This window comes from Pagrus major, chromosome 20 (assembly GCF_040436345.1).
Source record: "Pagrus major chromosome 20, Pma_NU_1.0".
Classification (NCBI taxonomy): Eukaryota; Metazoa; Chordata; class Actinopteri; order Spariformes; family Sparidae; genus Pagrus; species Pagrus major.
The window spans coordinates 15,433,702-15,450,232 of NC_133234.1; the positions used below are offsets into that span (position 1 = coordinate 15,433,702).

A 16,531-nucleotide genomic window follows, 5' to 3' on the forward strand; every position below is an offset into this window, starting at 1 on the left:
TTTTGAGTGACGGCGGGACACGATTTGGCCTCGGGCTATACTTGTACACCTGGATGTGCTAACAGTTGATCAATTGTGTTGTTTTCCTGCCATTGCAAATGTCCTGGGAGGAATGTATGAATCCCAAATAACAGTTTTCTTTTACATTTTTTTAATTTAAAGGTGCACTATGAAGTTTTGGGGAAAGAAATTTTGACTAGAAGAGAAAGATCTTCACTGACTGATCGTTTTTTTTTTTTTTTTTTGCCTAAACAAACTCTCTTTGTTTCATGACTGAATAAACTGAAAAAACAAACTGACCTTCAAGGACAACACAATTTCATACGGTTTTACTTTGTTTATATTTGGCGGACCCTGCCACCTTTCTAGCTTCAAACAGAATTTCTGGGACCTTATTTTCCTCTGAGAACGGCTTGTTTATTCAGTTACAGAAAAAACAAATATTTGATTTGATATAACTACCTCATTAATATTGCAAATTTTGAATCTCTTCTCCAAAACTACGTAGTGTCCCTTTAAAGCTCCCCTTTCCACCATGATTTTATACACTCTGTTCTCTATATCACATTGAAAAATGTAGAATGTAGGACTTTGTACATATGTAAATACGTTAAATTAGCAGTTCTTTTGCACCACGTTTGGCTTTAAAACGAGCTGGAGGCCTCAGCAGCAGCAGCAGCCTGCACTCAAACCGCACATCCTGCACAGTGCATTGCCGTAGCATTGTTCTCCTTAGAGTGTACTTTATCGTCTTCCAAATGACTGTACACTTAAAGTTAAAATGACAAAAGACCAGACGCTCTCCGGTTTTCTGCATGCTTCATACAGGCAGAAGACGGGATGCCGAACGACACGGCCAGACAACGCTGTATCGGGGAGGGATCAGAACCAATCCATTGATCCTCTTTCCCCAGAGGCTCATCCAGCTTTGTAGCCTCTAAGATCCCTGCACGATATATGACTAAGAACGAGCGCTTTCGCCGCTAAGCCCAAGGTTTCGTTTTAAGAATTCGTTCTCTGTCTCTGTCTAACCTTGATGTGCATTAGTTAAGTGTGTATAAGAGGTAAAGTAACACCTTTGTGTGTGTGAGGAAAAAAAAGGATTCTTTGTATTCTTACACCCCCACAAATGCCTTTATTTGCTTACACATAATACATCTCATGACACATACATACAGCAGAGGTCATTTCGCACGTCATATGATAGATTTCTAATGTCTGAATGACAGCTGGTTGGATAAGGAGAAAGTACACAGTGCTTTATTTGGTATCTCACAATGGGAAGGAGAAGCAAGGGGCTATTTTTGATCACCGGAGGCAGAACTGTCGGTGTAACCGTCCATGTAAAATGCAACCGTAATAACAAGGTTAATGGGAAAATCATTAAAACTTATCAGTGATTCATTCAGTAAATGTTTTTCTTTTTCCGACTCCAGTAATCACGACAGCTCCCTTGCTTCAACCTTAAGTAGCAGTAAAGGAGTTTCCAGGTAGTCCCAAAGCCATTCTGATAGGATTAAGTGCCTTTGATTGATGCCCCATTGATTAGAGGAGATACCGTTGTGTAACAGGAAGTTGAGAGCTTGCCTTTGCCCCCGGGAGGGACATTTGCTAAAAGTGTTTCAGAAAGTTCACTGGGGAGGAGGAGGAGGAGGTGCGCTGTCAACTCAGATGCCTAACTCGATCAATTCATTTTCACGCTGAGTTGACATCAAACAGTCAGTCATTGCGTGATTCATCACACTGTTGCATCAGCGAAGAAAGAAGCCTGTATCATCATTCAATCATTCCCACATTTTTTTTTATACATAAGCCGTCTTGCACATGCATATAAGGCTTTGGTAGCCCTGCTTTACCTCCTCTGTAAGAAGGGTATTTAAAGTCTAAAGCTGTGCGGATCCCGAACTTTGGCTGGCAATCAAATCAAATCCGTCAAATCTTCTTACAGGAGAGGTAGATCTACTTTGCCCTGTTTGACTTACTCCGACTCTTATCTTTTCAGAAGAAGCAAAAGTTCATTTCACTGGACATCCTTAAAATCAGTTTCACACTTCAGATTTTCTTAAGTTTACACCATTTACATTATACAATTCCTATGTCATAAGCTATATACATGTGAGAACATTCTCATTTGAATCGATATGGACTTAATTTTGCGCTAAAACACTTGCGTAAATATCATGTAAGTTACCTTTTTTAGTTTTTATTTATTTCAGGTTTGTTGGACATTAAGATAACAGCTTACAGGTGATTCCCAAAGCTGGCAAAAACACGTTTTCTAGATTCACAACGCCCTCTTTTTCGAAGCTCAAACTCTCCAATCTGTGAAGACAATTCAAGTACAAAATTCTCTGACAAAGAAACCAAAAAATATATATAGATAGATTGCATATTAAAATAAATACACTCTTACGCATCTCATCGAGGTAAGAGAACATCAGCCCTTGTTTGATTGAGCGTTGTGTCTCGCTGTAGGTTTTGCTACACAGCGTTCGAGGAATTCCTTCCACAACTACTTTAACTGAATTATAACCCAGTAAGTATAAATGCTTATTGTGCCTGCCTGAACCTCCCGCCCTCCATTCTTGGCCTGCCACTGCTAAAACAGCAGCAGCTAAGTGCATTGTGCAAGCTACAGTACTGCTAAACTGTGTGGTAACTGACTGCCAATAGGAACATTGTGTGAAAATTATTGCTTTGGCTTGAATTCACCCCTAATGCAGCACCCTGTCTGAGCTGTTTGTAACTATTGCTTTCAGCTTATGGATGTATACAAGCATGGTTTCAAACCATACATGTCAGAAATGTTTGGATTATTGCTTTGCTGAAGGGAAATATATGTCGTCCATGTTGGTTTTCAAATGTTCATGGCAGAGGAAGTTTCACCACATCTTCTGGCTTCTCTTCCAGTCAGAGTCCCGACGTTTCTTCTTGGTGATGTTTCTGACTCTTCCCTCCTCGGAGGATAGTTAGGCCGGCACGTGGACCAGACCTGACTAAGCTAGACTAAAGAGTTAGTGCCGGACTGGACAGCACCAGAGCGGACAGCACCTAACCAGAGAGAACTACGCTGGTGTAGATCAGACCAGGGCATGCTAGCCTAGTCAAGCTCCAACTAGACTAGTACTCAGAGCAGGATAGGCTAGCGTAGCCTAGATTAGCGCTAACCAGACCAGTCCAGAATGAGACGCACCGGAGGAACTTAACAGATGGTGCAGGTCTTTGACTTCCCTCCGTCGCCTCCAGCTAGATAAACACACAGAAATAAAGAAAAGATGATTTGATACAGGTACTTCTACCAGGCCATCAGTTGGACCAATGTACATAGATCGCTAGCAGTTTAAAGGTGCAATATGAAAGAATTTTAGTTGAAAACACTTTTGTGACATCTATGTATTGTGTTGTTGAGATAGCCCTCATATGTCCTGGTCCAGCTCCTGTGCTAGCAGTGTAAACAATAAAAAACTTCCCTGGTGCTCCAAGCTCCCAGTCTGGGATGCTGGCTGTACAGCTGACTGAGCTAACTAGCTAACAGTAGCAACAGATAGCAGCAGGTAGCGGTTAGTCTGGTGATATGCTTCCCTTCTTCTTTTCTTCTTTTAGTATGAATTCGACTCCAAGTCTTGGATATATTAGACCTTTAAAATAACCATAATCAATAAATGGTAAATTTATGTTTAATTAAACTTTAGTTTATAGCTATCTCACTCTTAAAGGGGCAATACGTAAGGTTGACCTGTTGAATTCGAACGCACAACAAATCGAGGGCAGTACCAGAGTAACCGTTAACTGCTGCTAACTGTAGCTGCTGATAGGTAGTTAGCTCAGTTAGCCGTGCAGCTAGCAGTACGAACTGGGAGCTCGTTGGTGTTTACACTGATAGCAAAGAAGCTTTGGACCAGGGTGGGCCGAGGCTAGCTGGTTGGTAGCATGCTAACTTCAGTAGACATCTCTGCAACACAATACATAGATGCCATAACGTCAAATCTATGTTCTATTGGTAATTTTTGTTGATTTTTGAACGTTATTAAGCAGTTGTTTATTGTAGAGTTGCAACTGATGTTTATAAACCTTTACAATGACCTAATAAATGGTTAATATAGCATTTTATTGTTAACTGTGAAATAACTATTAACTTAAGTGTAATCAACGATACATTTACCATATATTCATGATTATTGAGTGTTAGAAACAGATTTATTATTTTTTACCTTTCCTGGCTTCTTCTTCTTCCAATTTCTTCTTCTCATCCTCAATGGCCTTCATCTTTGCGTTGTAGACCTCGGCCAGCGCGTTCCAGTGTGACCTGTTGTTGTTTAGACCATCGAACATGGGCGTGATCTCTTTGTGGAACCTGGAGAACTCCTGCGATAAAAGACGGTGCACACTGTATAAGTACATGTCATTCACATCAACAGTGTAGAGTGAAGAGGAAGAAGCAAATACACGATATGCTTCTTAGACGAGAGGCATGTAGGGACGACCGACACATGTTCACAGTTAACGGATGTGTGGGTTCTTGTCCAAATACCATCCTGACAAAGTGACAAAGAGCTAACTGACATTCCTCCTGGGGCCCGCTGGGTTCAACAGGTTCAACCAAGCTAAGATTGTTGAGGCAATAAAAACACGTCTGAAAAGCTTATAATGACACTGAAAGATGATTTAAAGGTCAATGTAGGTTAATAAGGGGCGTGGCATCCCCCCCTCAAATTGACTGCTGGTCGAAGCAACCCCTACACACACCAGGCTTTACGAATGGGAAATTAAGGCATGAAAATAAATGTTATTACCTTGAAAACAGAAGTCATACTTTAATCTATGGTGTAATGACTCCGCTAAGTTACTTCTACAGTACGAATATGTGGAGTTGAAACTCTTCGAAAGTTGCTTAAATTGAACTAATTCAAAACAACTCGTGGCCAAAATCTGCTTTTCATGGCGCTTTGCTGATAATCAAAACCAAACAGAAGCTGGATTAAATCGTTACACCCCATTTAGACTCTCGCTGTGTTTAAATTCCAGCTGTTAAAGATGAATTATCGCCAGACTCCCTTATTTTGCAAAATCCATGTCTGTCTTTTTTTCTTCAAACCATCTCCTCCCCTTCATTGTTTATAACCATCATGCCTTTTTCTCTGCAAAAATGGTGCAGCTGTGCGGTGCAAAAAGCTCTTTATTACCTTGTATACAAAGGCGCACACAAAGTCGATGAAACCACACTGCATCTTGGGTAGCTGTTCGGCACAGTTTCTGTCCATCATGGGCTGAGAGAGACAGAGGAGAGAGTTTCAGATGGAAAACAATGGTGAGAAACTTAAAAAAAGAATCCATGGGAAATGAAGAGAAGACAAAACAGAGAATGTGCAAGATCCTTACAATTGGTTGTTGGTCCAAAACACTTCTCTCCAAATCTCCCTGTTCCCAGAATTCAGCAGCGACCATCAGAGCCACCTGGAGAGGAAGAGACAGACAAGACAAAGAATGATACAGGGAAATAACAGACAAATGTAGAGAGAAAAGGATTGAAATGCATTTTTGAATGCATTCATAATTTTCAGTCCTTTCTGGCTTAGAGTATTTCGAACATTTGCTGGTTCCAGCTTCTTAAACTCAAGGATTTGCTGCTTTTCTCGGTCATTTATGACAGTAAATAGGAAGTCTTTGGGTTTTGGATGGTTGGTTGGACAAAAGGAGCAATTTGGAGACGTCACTTTGTCCTCTGGGACATTGCGATGAGAATTTTTCACAATTTCTGGACATTTTTATAGACTAAACCATTACTCGAATAGACGTGAAATTATCAGCAGATTATTCGATAATCAAAATAATCGTTAATTGCAGCCCTAGTTGTAATACAGGTGATCTCAAGGACTGAGGACAGGTTGGATAAAACTCAATCAGTGGATCTTAGCAGAACAGGCGACCTGATTATTTCAAAGATCTGCTTCTGTGTGTTTTCTCCTTCACTATATATTCTTTAACCTGCCTGTGTGAAGGCGATGAAGGCCACCCACCTTGCTCTGTACCTCCCAGGGTTTGGTGATAGCAGACAAGTCACAACCTGTCATCATCATGGCCCTGGAGGTGAGAGACAGACAGTCAGGGGGGAGAGGAGATGACACCCTGCTGCTGCAGAGACTTCTCAGAAATATATATTTGAAAGAAAACAGGACAGAGTTTCTTCAACAGCTGTATTATCCTCTGCTCCAATCGGTTACATACATGACGATTTCCTTCCTGGTGGGGTTGTTAGAGATGAATGCGATGGCATCCTTCTCATCTGGCATTGGCTCTGTGGCGTTCACAATGTTTTGGAACATGGTTCTCTTTCTGCACAAGGACAAATAGATCACGGACCAAATGAACTAAGTGAAATACACAACAATACACAATACAACTGATTCCATATAACGTACTAAGTCTGTCCCTAACTTTGCCTGTAGCATGCTAACAGTCTGAGTGCAGTATTTTTATAGAACCCACTTGAAGTAAAGGGCCAGGTCAGTAGCGATGATGCAGACGTCAAACAAGTGCTGCACGTGCTCAAACTGGCGCTTCTGGAGGTTGCAGAAGATGTTCAGGGTCTGTAAGAGACGGTGCAAAGAGGTCAAATGTGTTGTTACCACTCAAGTCTAATATATATATATATATATATATATATATATATATTATATATATACATATATATATATATATATATATATATATATATATATATATATATATATACTGTATATATATATATTTTCGAACTTTGTGCAATAATTTGTCGTACCTCGTCAGCCATGAGCGTCTTGCTGAACTCCAAATGGTGCCTCTCCATGATGGAGGAGCCATGAAGTTTAGCCAGAGGATGCATGCTCCTACAAAAAAAGGGGCAACAATTGAGAAATAAATTGACGAGGCAGGTTCTACATAACTTCCACCACGCACAAAAAGTATAAAATATCTTGACTTGCTTTGTCTGGTAGAGGTTGTTGGTCCCTCTGTGGTCGATATCGTGGCAGAAAGCAGCAGCCACCATGGCAAAGGCATCTAGATCAGAGTAGTACTTCCTCAGCCTCCCTGTCTGTGGGCAGACAAGACAAATCATAAGTTATTATGTGAAGGTCATTGACAAAAATGTTATTCTCGTGTTTCTAGACCATTGCATTTCTCAATAAGCTTTATGAAGAAATAACACATTATGATCTGATATATGTGGATATAGTCATAGAAACAGACCAAGTAGTCAGCGGTTGTGAAGTGGATTTGAGTGAAAGTGATTAAGATGAGACAACTGACAAGATGCTCATGCTGTTATTTTTTAAGTTTTAGCCTCAGGGTTTTTACTGTAGATGCAGCAGATGCCGTGCGGACGTTACCTGCAGCAGGCAGAACATGGTGTGGCCCACGTTAAATCCATGCCTCCAGTTGTGGTAGGTGATAGCACGGTAACCCTTCCTCACTGTGTACATCCATCTGGTCAGTGTCTGGGATGGAGAGATTGAGAGGGTGGGTTCAGAGGAAAGAAAAGAAGGTGAGCCATGGCCATGACTTAGTCTGATTTACCAGTGTTAAAAAACAAAACAAAACAAAAAAACAATACAAAACAAAATAATCTCTGCCTTCACTGCTACACCGCTGAGTATTGCTCAGATTTGTAGCCACAGCATGACGTGACGATCACATCTACTTCTTTCCTCGAGCAAAAAATAGTACCTCTCACCCCTCAATGATGAATCTTATAAATTCCCACCTTTTCATTTGTATTTAATAGGATGCTCATTTTCAGGGCCATAACTTCATTTTGGGTTACTATAAGAACAGGTTTACATTAATGCTCAAAAAACACATCAGTTTTCTCATGCTGTCCAGTGCTGCAGCACTGTATTTCCCCTCTGTCTGAAATGCACCTGTCTCTTTAAGGCCCGCCTCCTGAATACCCATTCTGCTCTGATTGGTCAACTAACACATGCCTGAGCCAGCACCACTAACAGCAACCGAGCAGCTGTGCTAAATCAATTCTTGCGTGCCAAACTAGCTGCTAGGCATAAATTATGCAAATGTGTGACAATCACAGAATTAAAGACAAAAATAATTATATTCCAGCTGGACAATAGCAGCATCAGAAGACACAGATTTGGGATATCCTCCAGATACCCAGGAAACATTACGAGTATCCGTTACATTCAGGTGACTCACCTCTGCCGGAACTTTAAATTTCTCAACGACTCCGAGCTCAAAGAACATGCGAATGCCGGCTTTGATGAGGCCGTGCTCTGAGACGGGGAAGTCGCTGAAGGAGAACAGGTACAGACTCTCTCCGTCGACATTGTCAGCCACTGGGCATGTCGCTTTCTGAACAAATACACAACGACATACACAACGCCCATGACTCATTCGGTACTCAAGAAGTGTGGATGATGACAACAATATCAGTCTCGAGATAGTTAACAGTAACATAAAAGTGATCTTATTCACACATTTATTTAGTTTACTTTGATAAGTTAGTCATGTAATAATCTTGTGTTTCCTGTCGCTGTGTTCGGACAAAACTTACCAATAGTTTGTACATCTCTTTCTGGTCGCAGTCCTCAGGCTCGGAGTCAAACTTCTCGTGGGTGTTCTGGTTATAAAGGAGAGATCAATAATTTAGAACGACATTTACATTCATCCCCTGATCAAACAGAATATTTTCCAAATCTTGAGACAAGTACTCCAGGCTGTAACCTTGTAAACTGTTGTGTCATCGGCTCAAATGTTTGTTGCTGCTGAATGGATAAGTGATCCACCAGACCTTTCATTAGTCCTCTAATAGCTGCTACTGGAGGACTGCTACTCAAAACGCTATTAACCTCTAAGTGCTTCACATTCCTGCATAAGTCAGTGATCAAACACTGAGAGGGATCAAAGGGGAGAGAAAATGTGGATGAAAGTGAAGTCCACACTAACCAGAATGGACTGCAGCTCGTCTTTTGTGCACCTGGTCTGGTACATGAGCATCTCCTGGGCGATGTCTTTTCTCCACTCCATGCGGTTCAGCCTGTCGTAGGTGTCGCAGTTCAGCACCGACCAACCCAGGAACTGTGTCAGGGCCTGGTACAAACCATGAGAGTCAGAATGAGAGAGAGAAGAAACATATAAACAAGAAGTGACTGAGCCACCCCCTGAATTACCCTAATGAATTTCAAATTATTGTTATTATCTCATTAATTACACTAATGAATGCGCTGAGAGGCAAATATTTCTCTATGTGTGGTACGACCGCAACATCCATAACTCAAAGCATTATGAAGTCACTGTTGTTTTAAGACCTTTTCTTAACATACACATTTATGCTCCAAAATGTTTGCCTCTATGGGGGAAACCTGCAGTGTAGAGTGTGTTTATGATGGTAGCGGGAGATTAAAAGACAGTATGCTGCCAACCTCAGTGATCTGCTCGTCGTGTTCGTCGAACGGCTTGCCGTCTTTCCTGTTGAAGAAAGTGGCGATGCCCACAATTTCTTCCTTCTTGTTGACGATGGGCAGCGACAAGACGTTCTTGATGACAAAGCCTGTGTCATCCACAGCCTCTTTCTGAAAGACATTGAAAGGTGAGGTAACGGTGAGATCAGTTTTTAAACCACCTGAATAAAGGCATAAGAAGAGTTTGATATAAAACATGCATATTGTACAGGAACCCTTCCTGAATATGTGAATATGTACTTTATTTCATCCAAAATCTGATCTGAAAGCATCTCCTCACCTGGAAAGTGAAGTATTCATCTGCAGCCACGTTCATCATGTTGCAAATCTGCAGGAAGTCACATGAAAAATGTTAAATGTGGCACTTTATTGGGATTTAATAAATGAAACTGATTATGTCAAAACCTTATCTGAAACTTGTCAGTGCCATAAAGTGGCACATAACTGCACCAAGTCACTTAACACTGTCTTCATTTACACTGATGTTGACTGATGTCATATTTGTCATAAATAAATAATTTAAGCGATTCTGATAATGAATTGCCGTGCAGTGACTGTGACAGACTCACAAAGCCATTCTCCGCCACGTAGGTCGGCAGTCCGCTAACTAGAGCCCAGTGGTCTGCAGGTGGACCACTGAAAAAAGAGAGAAACATAGAGTTGTTTGAGCCGGAGTGAGCAAATTATTTCCAGAGAAGCAAGTTTAGCAGTGCTGACTCTTATGCATTATGTTGCCTCTCCAGAAAACATACCCAAACAGCAACTCATCAGAAAAACCTAGCACTAGCACGGATGCTTGATGTGTTTTAAAACAGACACAGGATTTTCTTCCAGTTAGCTTCACTTCTACCCTGAATATATTCATAAATTATGCAAATGTGTGACATGGTGATGTAGTGTGATGTCACAAAGTCATGGAATTAAAGGTGGGACTACTGATGAGGCATTTCAGGGGCAGTGTTTTCTGTGGGAGAGAGGAGCTCCCACTGGCCTGGACTTGGGGCTGTTTTTTATGTCGTATTTTAAAATGTATTGTGTGTGGATTTGTAGCTAATGCTACTCACGGTATGACTTTGATTTCTTCTTTGCCTTCCAGGAGGTAGTCAATGATCTTGTAAAAGATGATTTCCTGTATAAAAATCAGAAGCCTGTTAGAAAATTATTGATCATCCTAAAACCATGTTGGACAATAGAAAAGAAGAGAAGAAAAGAGTGGAAAGTGGAAAGTGCTATAAAACTGAATAAATGAGGAGGAAAAACGAGTTTATTACCCTGCCGTCTGGTGTTTTTGGTCCTTTATAGGGTTCCACATCTCCCAGTTTCACCGGCCATTCATCATAGAATTCCTGCAAGGGGGAAAAACACAGCGAACAACAGTTTTAAGTGATTTATCCCTGTAGCCAAGGATGCAAACTATTCAATCCTTTCTGTAAAAATGAGACCAACCTTCTCTTTGGTCATGTCCAACAGGCCCACAGAGTATCGCTCGCAATTCAGATATATCCTTACAGTGTAGAGCGCTTTGTGGAACTGTCTCTCAATGTCTGTCAACTCCTCAAACACTTTACTGGCTGACCAGAGCAGCACCTGCGAGTGAAAGGACGGCGATGTTTAGCGATGGTGTAAAGCATGAGCTCTGCTCTGTGCATTAGAAATACCAACAGGTGAGGTTTACCTGACTCCGTCTGGACTCCACATTGAACATGTAGGCTGTGTAATGCTGCAGGGTGATGACTTGGGCAAAGTTCATGTACTTGTGAAAGAGCTGAGGACCAAATCAGATTAGAGGTTTCATTAATACAGCAGATTTACCTATTTAAACTACGGTTCACAGATGTTATTTATCATATGAAGTGAACTGTATAGGAATAATATGATTGGTGTATAGGGTAGATATTGTCAGAATATTGCTCACATATGATGACATATGGATTTGATAATCAGTAAATATAAATGAAATGACAACAAAGGTCTTTTAAAGTGGAAATATGTAAGAATTTCAGTTGATAACATCCAAAAATGTACTAAATTATCAACAGAATGAGAAGAAATAGCATATATGATATATGAATAGGCCAATTTTTACATATTGCACCTTTAAGGCTAATCCTTTACACAGATAATTTGTACATGCATTTGCATAGATGCATTTCTGATAAAAATGTCATTATGTTTTATGTTTTACCAAACCTGCTGAAGACAGATCAAGTAAACATGAGTGTGTTTTACTTAAATACTAAATTAATATTTTGCAGATGCAAGACTTTTACCTGTTGGAGAGAAGTAAACAAACAGTATCTCTCCTATCTATATACCTAACACAAAAAATGCAGAGAAATCTCAGACATTAAAATGTGTGTTAGCAGTTAAAGACTTCGCCCTGAACCCCATCAATCCGCTCCTTAGATCTCTTTACTCTCAGTTTTTCAGAATCAGCCTCAGTAGTCTGCGAAAACATCATTACCGGTCTGACCCAGTTCAATCTTTATGGAATTCCGCTTCAGTGTGAGCAGATGTATAGCTTAACTGAATAATAAAAGACGGTGTGTGAATGTTTTCTGATATAGACTACAGAGAGATAACATATTCCCAGTTAAATCATTACTCCTTTTTTCAGAAGCACACACATCACGTCAGGTCTGATTGGCTCCCACTGACATAATGGGGGAGTGTTGTGCACCCTGCTGATGAGATGTAATTACAGCAATAATCTTTATTTAGTTGCAAATTTCAAACGGCAGAGCACAGGAGTATTAAAGTGTCAGACAAGCAATTATGGATACGCAGAATATGGTGCATTTAGGCTGCCTTAGACAAAGAACACTCACTAAATCACTGTGGATAAATGTGTTCTTACCTTCTCGTCCTCTGCAGTGAATGTATCAGCTCCTATTTTGTTTAGCGCCATGACGACTCCAAGGCACTCTTTTTCGGCCAACATAGGGAACGTCATCATGCATTTTGTCTTGTATCCAGTCTGTTTGTCCACAAAGTCACAGAACTTTTTGTTCTGTAAGGAGAGAAACAGAAGACACAGAACATCACTCACATGCAACACATTCACACTCACTCTCCCTTTACACATTTCAGTGATGTTTTTGTACGCTATTTAACTGCTTGTCAGACTGAGAGATTCAAATTCACAATGTATCTAACATTGACTTGTTTTCAGGCAGTCTGCTGCCTGTTCTTTTAAATAAATAAACTATGTACTCAATATTATATTATTGGCTTCACTTGTTGCATTCATAAGCTGGTTCAGTACATCATCAGATTCTTCAGCTGACTTTTGACGACTCATGAAATGTCTGTGGGTATGTTAATTTAATTCATGTTAATTTTCCATCTAATTCTTTAACATAAGTTCAATGTAAAGAGTCATATCTAATATGAACTTTAGATGTTTGATACTTGCACACTCAGGGTTACCGACTGTCTGTGTATAGTTCGATCGTCATCAGTGACACTGCATATTGCACTTATACTGTATATCTGAATTCATATTATATATATATATGTTGCATATCTTCTGTAGAGCTTTATTTCTGTAGAGCTTTTTGTCTTATTATTCTTATTGTCTTTTATATTCTTGTATTTTTCACGTTTTTGTGTGTTTCAGTGGAAAGGTAAAGGCAAAGGAAAAACTTCATTGTGAAGGAAAATTATGCATCTGACAATAAACACTTGACTTCTTACAGGAGACAGAACAACCAGATTGAAATGCGTTACTTTTATGTACAACACTTGAATGAATATTAAACACTTGAAAAACACATTGTTTGTGTCGAGGTTCGACTTAGCTTTGTGTGAAATAATTAAATAAACACACAAGTTTGATGTGTAACTCTGCATTAATAGATTTAATCCGACTAATTTATTTAAGTATTCACACTGACTCATCAGACATAGAAAAACTTTACACTGGACTTATGAAATAGAATTAGATGGAAAATGTACATGTAATAAAAATACTTTAAAGGCGCACAACGTAGTTTTGGGTAAGGAATTTTAATCAGGAGAGAAAGATCTTCATTGACTAATTATTTTATGCCTGAACAAACAAACCTAATTTCATCCTGTTTTACTTTGTTTATATGTGGCGGACCCTGCCACCTTTCTAGCTTCAAACAGTGTTATGGGGACCTTATTTTCATCTGAGAACAGCTTGTTTATTCATTTATGGAAAAATAAATATTTCTGAGTTTGTATTACCCCATTAATAAATATTAAAATTCTGAGTTTGAATCTCTTCTCAAAAACTACATAGTGCCCCTTTAAGTCACTATTTTAGGCAAATCATCAAATTCTGTACCCTTAAAAGACTAAATTAGCTTATTTCAAGGCAACATTAGCAGGAACATGGTATGTTTGACTGTATGACTACTCTGAATTTGTTTGGGGAAATTGGGGATATTTTAATGTTTTACTTGATTGTTTATTCTGTGACATACCTGCATGTGTATTCTGTGTTTTAGGAATATTTTCAGTCCGTAAAAGTAATGCACACAGGCACCCATACCCCCAATATCCTTAATTTCTGACACCTGCGTCACACACACACACAACTTTCTACCAGAGGACTCCACTACTTCTCACCCCTGAGACGTCGGGGACATTTTGTGGCTTTTTGCTCTGCGCGGTGAACCCCACGATACCCATGTCCAGAGGGAACACAATTTCAGTCTGCGGGTGGACCAGGTTCTTCTCGTAGCTGGACGTCGGCGTCACGTCGAAGAGGCAGGTGGCGAGCTCGGGTATTCCGTTCCTGCCCCGGCACATGTAGTAACTGAGCCTGTCGGCCTGCGTGATCTGGGCGACCCTCTGCAACACTTTGTGGAGGGCCTGCTCCATGGGCACCTGCTTCTGGAGCTCCTGGACCATCTCGAAGATGACGGCGGCCTCCTGGACCGAGTTCATATCCTTGAAGGAAGCGTTGTCCTTGGCGTCGACCGGCGCGCTGAAGGCGGCCGACAGGGCTTCGGCGCGAATCTTCTTGTCGAAGTACTCTTTGGCGAACTGCGGGTTGTTCTCCAGGTACTTCTCCACGCTGTCCTTGTCTGCCATTTTGGATGTCTTTTCGTATTCCCCGCTCTATCTGTCTTTTGTTTCCGCCTTTTTTTTTCACAAAAGCATCACCTGCAGCGGTGCAGTAGAGATGGAGAGCCGTGCGCTGGGCCTTACAGGGTCGGTTGGATCAGCAGCATCCGCTCGTACCGACGACGTGCATCCTCCTCCGCGGTCCTCAAGGGAGTCTCTACCCGGCCGGGAGGACGGAACAGGACAAGGTGCGGCTTAGAGGCTGAAAGGATCAAAGTGGCCGCTAATTAATGTGACGTCATGACATTAAAACCCCTGCTCTAAGCGTCCTTAACCCGCAAATCCCGACGTTGATCATTTTGTATCGGGCAGTCATCCCCATCAGAGGGGAGGAGGGCAGGAGAGAGTGTGACCCGTGTCAGGGGAAAGGCCAGGTGGGATACATGGAGTCACGTGAGGAAAAGATGGGATCAGGAGGACACTAGTGGGATGACCAGAAGACAGACATCATGAGGGCTGTGCCACTTGATTGTACCAATGTAGAAATACCTCAGATGCTACCCAAAACAAGCTGGATCGGGTACACATGAGCGCACCAGCCTACACAGCCATCTAGCTGTAAGAATGTCAAGGCTTCCCAGAATAATACACAATCCAGGACATCAGTTCATCTTGCAGTTCATTGCAACATCCAGACTCCCTGTGCAGCCCAGCCAACTCTGCCTGACCAAGGCTACCTGACTGTCTTGACCCCAGAAGCCCCCCCATGGTGGACTCTCTGACTGCCTTGCTGAAAATAACATTCAGGTTACAGGTTAAGATATTTTTCCAGCAGGAGAAAGTCACAGTTTGTCATAAAACTAATGAAATTTACTATAGGAGTGTGAAAATGATTATAAAGACACGGCCAACAGTTGGGTTAATGACGTCTTCTCGTTGAACGGTCACCAAAACCCGTAACTTAAACATTGTAGAGCTGGTCCTGTATACTAGCAGCTCACAGAACTGGTGAACTACCCTTTCACAGAGCTGCAGTTGTCAATATGACCAGATTTACTGTGATTTTAATCTTTTTGAGTACCTTTTCTGTTGGCGACCAAGTTGGTGTTGAGCAAGACGATGTAGTTCACTGAACGGTTTAACACAAAACTAGATGAGTATGACAAATTGTGACTTTCTTGACTTGAGAAATGATCTTTTAAATTGACAAACATCACACGTGTGGGGGGATCAAAATATGTGTTTTCCACAGAGCTTATTTTCTGCAATAATCCAAAATCCCTTCCTCTTTTTGGCGAGAGAACAGATACACAAAATTTAGGTATCAGATTGGGTATTGGGAAGAAAAAAATTGTATCACATGTCCCTTTAACAGCATATGTGAACTACACACACCGAGACACCCTGAGGGACGCTGAGTCCAACCACTGGGTGCTAAGTTGGAGCTGTGGAGGCTCAAGTGCCTTGCTAATATTCTCTGAATATAGTGACTCCATGTCCAGGTCTCTGTCAGCCAGTTACTGCACTCACAGCAGTAGCCTCCTGTTCCAATCCAACCTTCAATGTGTTGTCTGTGTTTACCTATTAATTAATCTTATTTGAGCAAGCTGGGCACATGATATCAGCTACTTCTTTCCTGAAATAACCACCAAGTGAACCAACCACAACCCCGCATTACCATCCTTGTTGTTGTTGCTACGGCGGAGGAAGTACCTAAATAGCCACTGGAATGAGAGTATTTAGAGCCATAATGGAGGAGGCCTGTCCAATGCTCTAATTGTGTGTGGGCCTACCTGTGTGCTCTAATTAAATCAACATCATCATGGAGGTATCAGTCCTAGAACTGGAAATTGGCCAATTAGTTGAGGCTTGGACGTCTGAGAACAAGGCCCTAAACAAAGATGGCTGGCTATTATTAACTGAGTGCGCTGTCTGGTTAGCTGCTGGCAGGCTGGCAAGACAAGGAGTTTCCCACTATTTTTTGCCTCTGGGGATTAAGGCAAGCTTATCAAAGGAGAGCTACAAAAGATGCCGGTGTGTGG

General features: G+C 41.2%; 1 protein-coding gene across 1 annotated transcript; it reads right to left on the reverse strand.

Annotated features, from left to right (window-relative positions):
- Window positions 1-1,128: 1,128 nt before the first annotated feature.
- Window positions 1,129-14,767, reverse strand: pde6c (phosphodiesterase 6C, cGMP-specific, cone, alpha prime). The gene is made up of 22 exons (XM_073489973.1): window positions 14,049-14,767; window positions 12,310-12,462; window positions 11,128-11,217; window positions 10,899-11,039; window positions 10,724-10,798; window positions 10,517-10,581; window positions 10,022-10,088; window positions 9,733-9,780; window positions 9,414-9,563; window positions 8,938-9,081; window positions 8,546-8,611; window positions 8,188-8,343; window positions 7,368-7,475; window positions 6,963-7,072; window positions 6,779-6,866; window positions 6,487-6,587; window positions 6,226-6,333; window positions 6,018-6,081; window positions 5,380-5,454; window positions 5,184-5,267; window positions 4,212-4,365; window positions 1,129-3,246 (listed from the first exon to the last, which is right to left on the reverse strand). Exons 1-22 carry the CDS (start codon window positions 14,514-14,516, stop codon window positions 3,203-3,205), a joined length of 2,559 nt encoding a protein of 852 aa, XP_073346074.1. The 5' UTR covers window positions 14,517-14,767; the 3' UTR covers window positions 1,129-3,202.
- Between the last annotated feature and the right edge of the window lie 1,764 nt (window positions 14,768-16,531).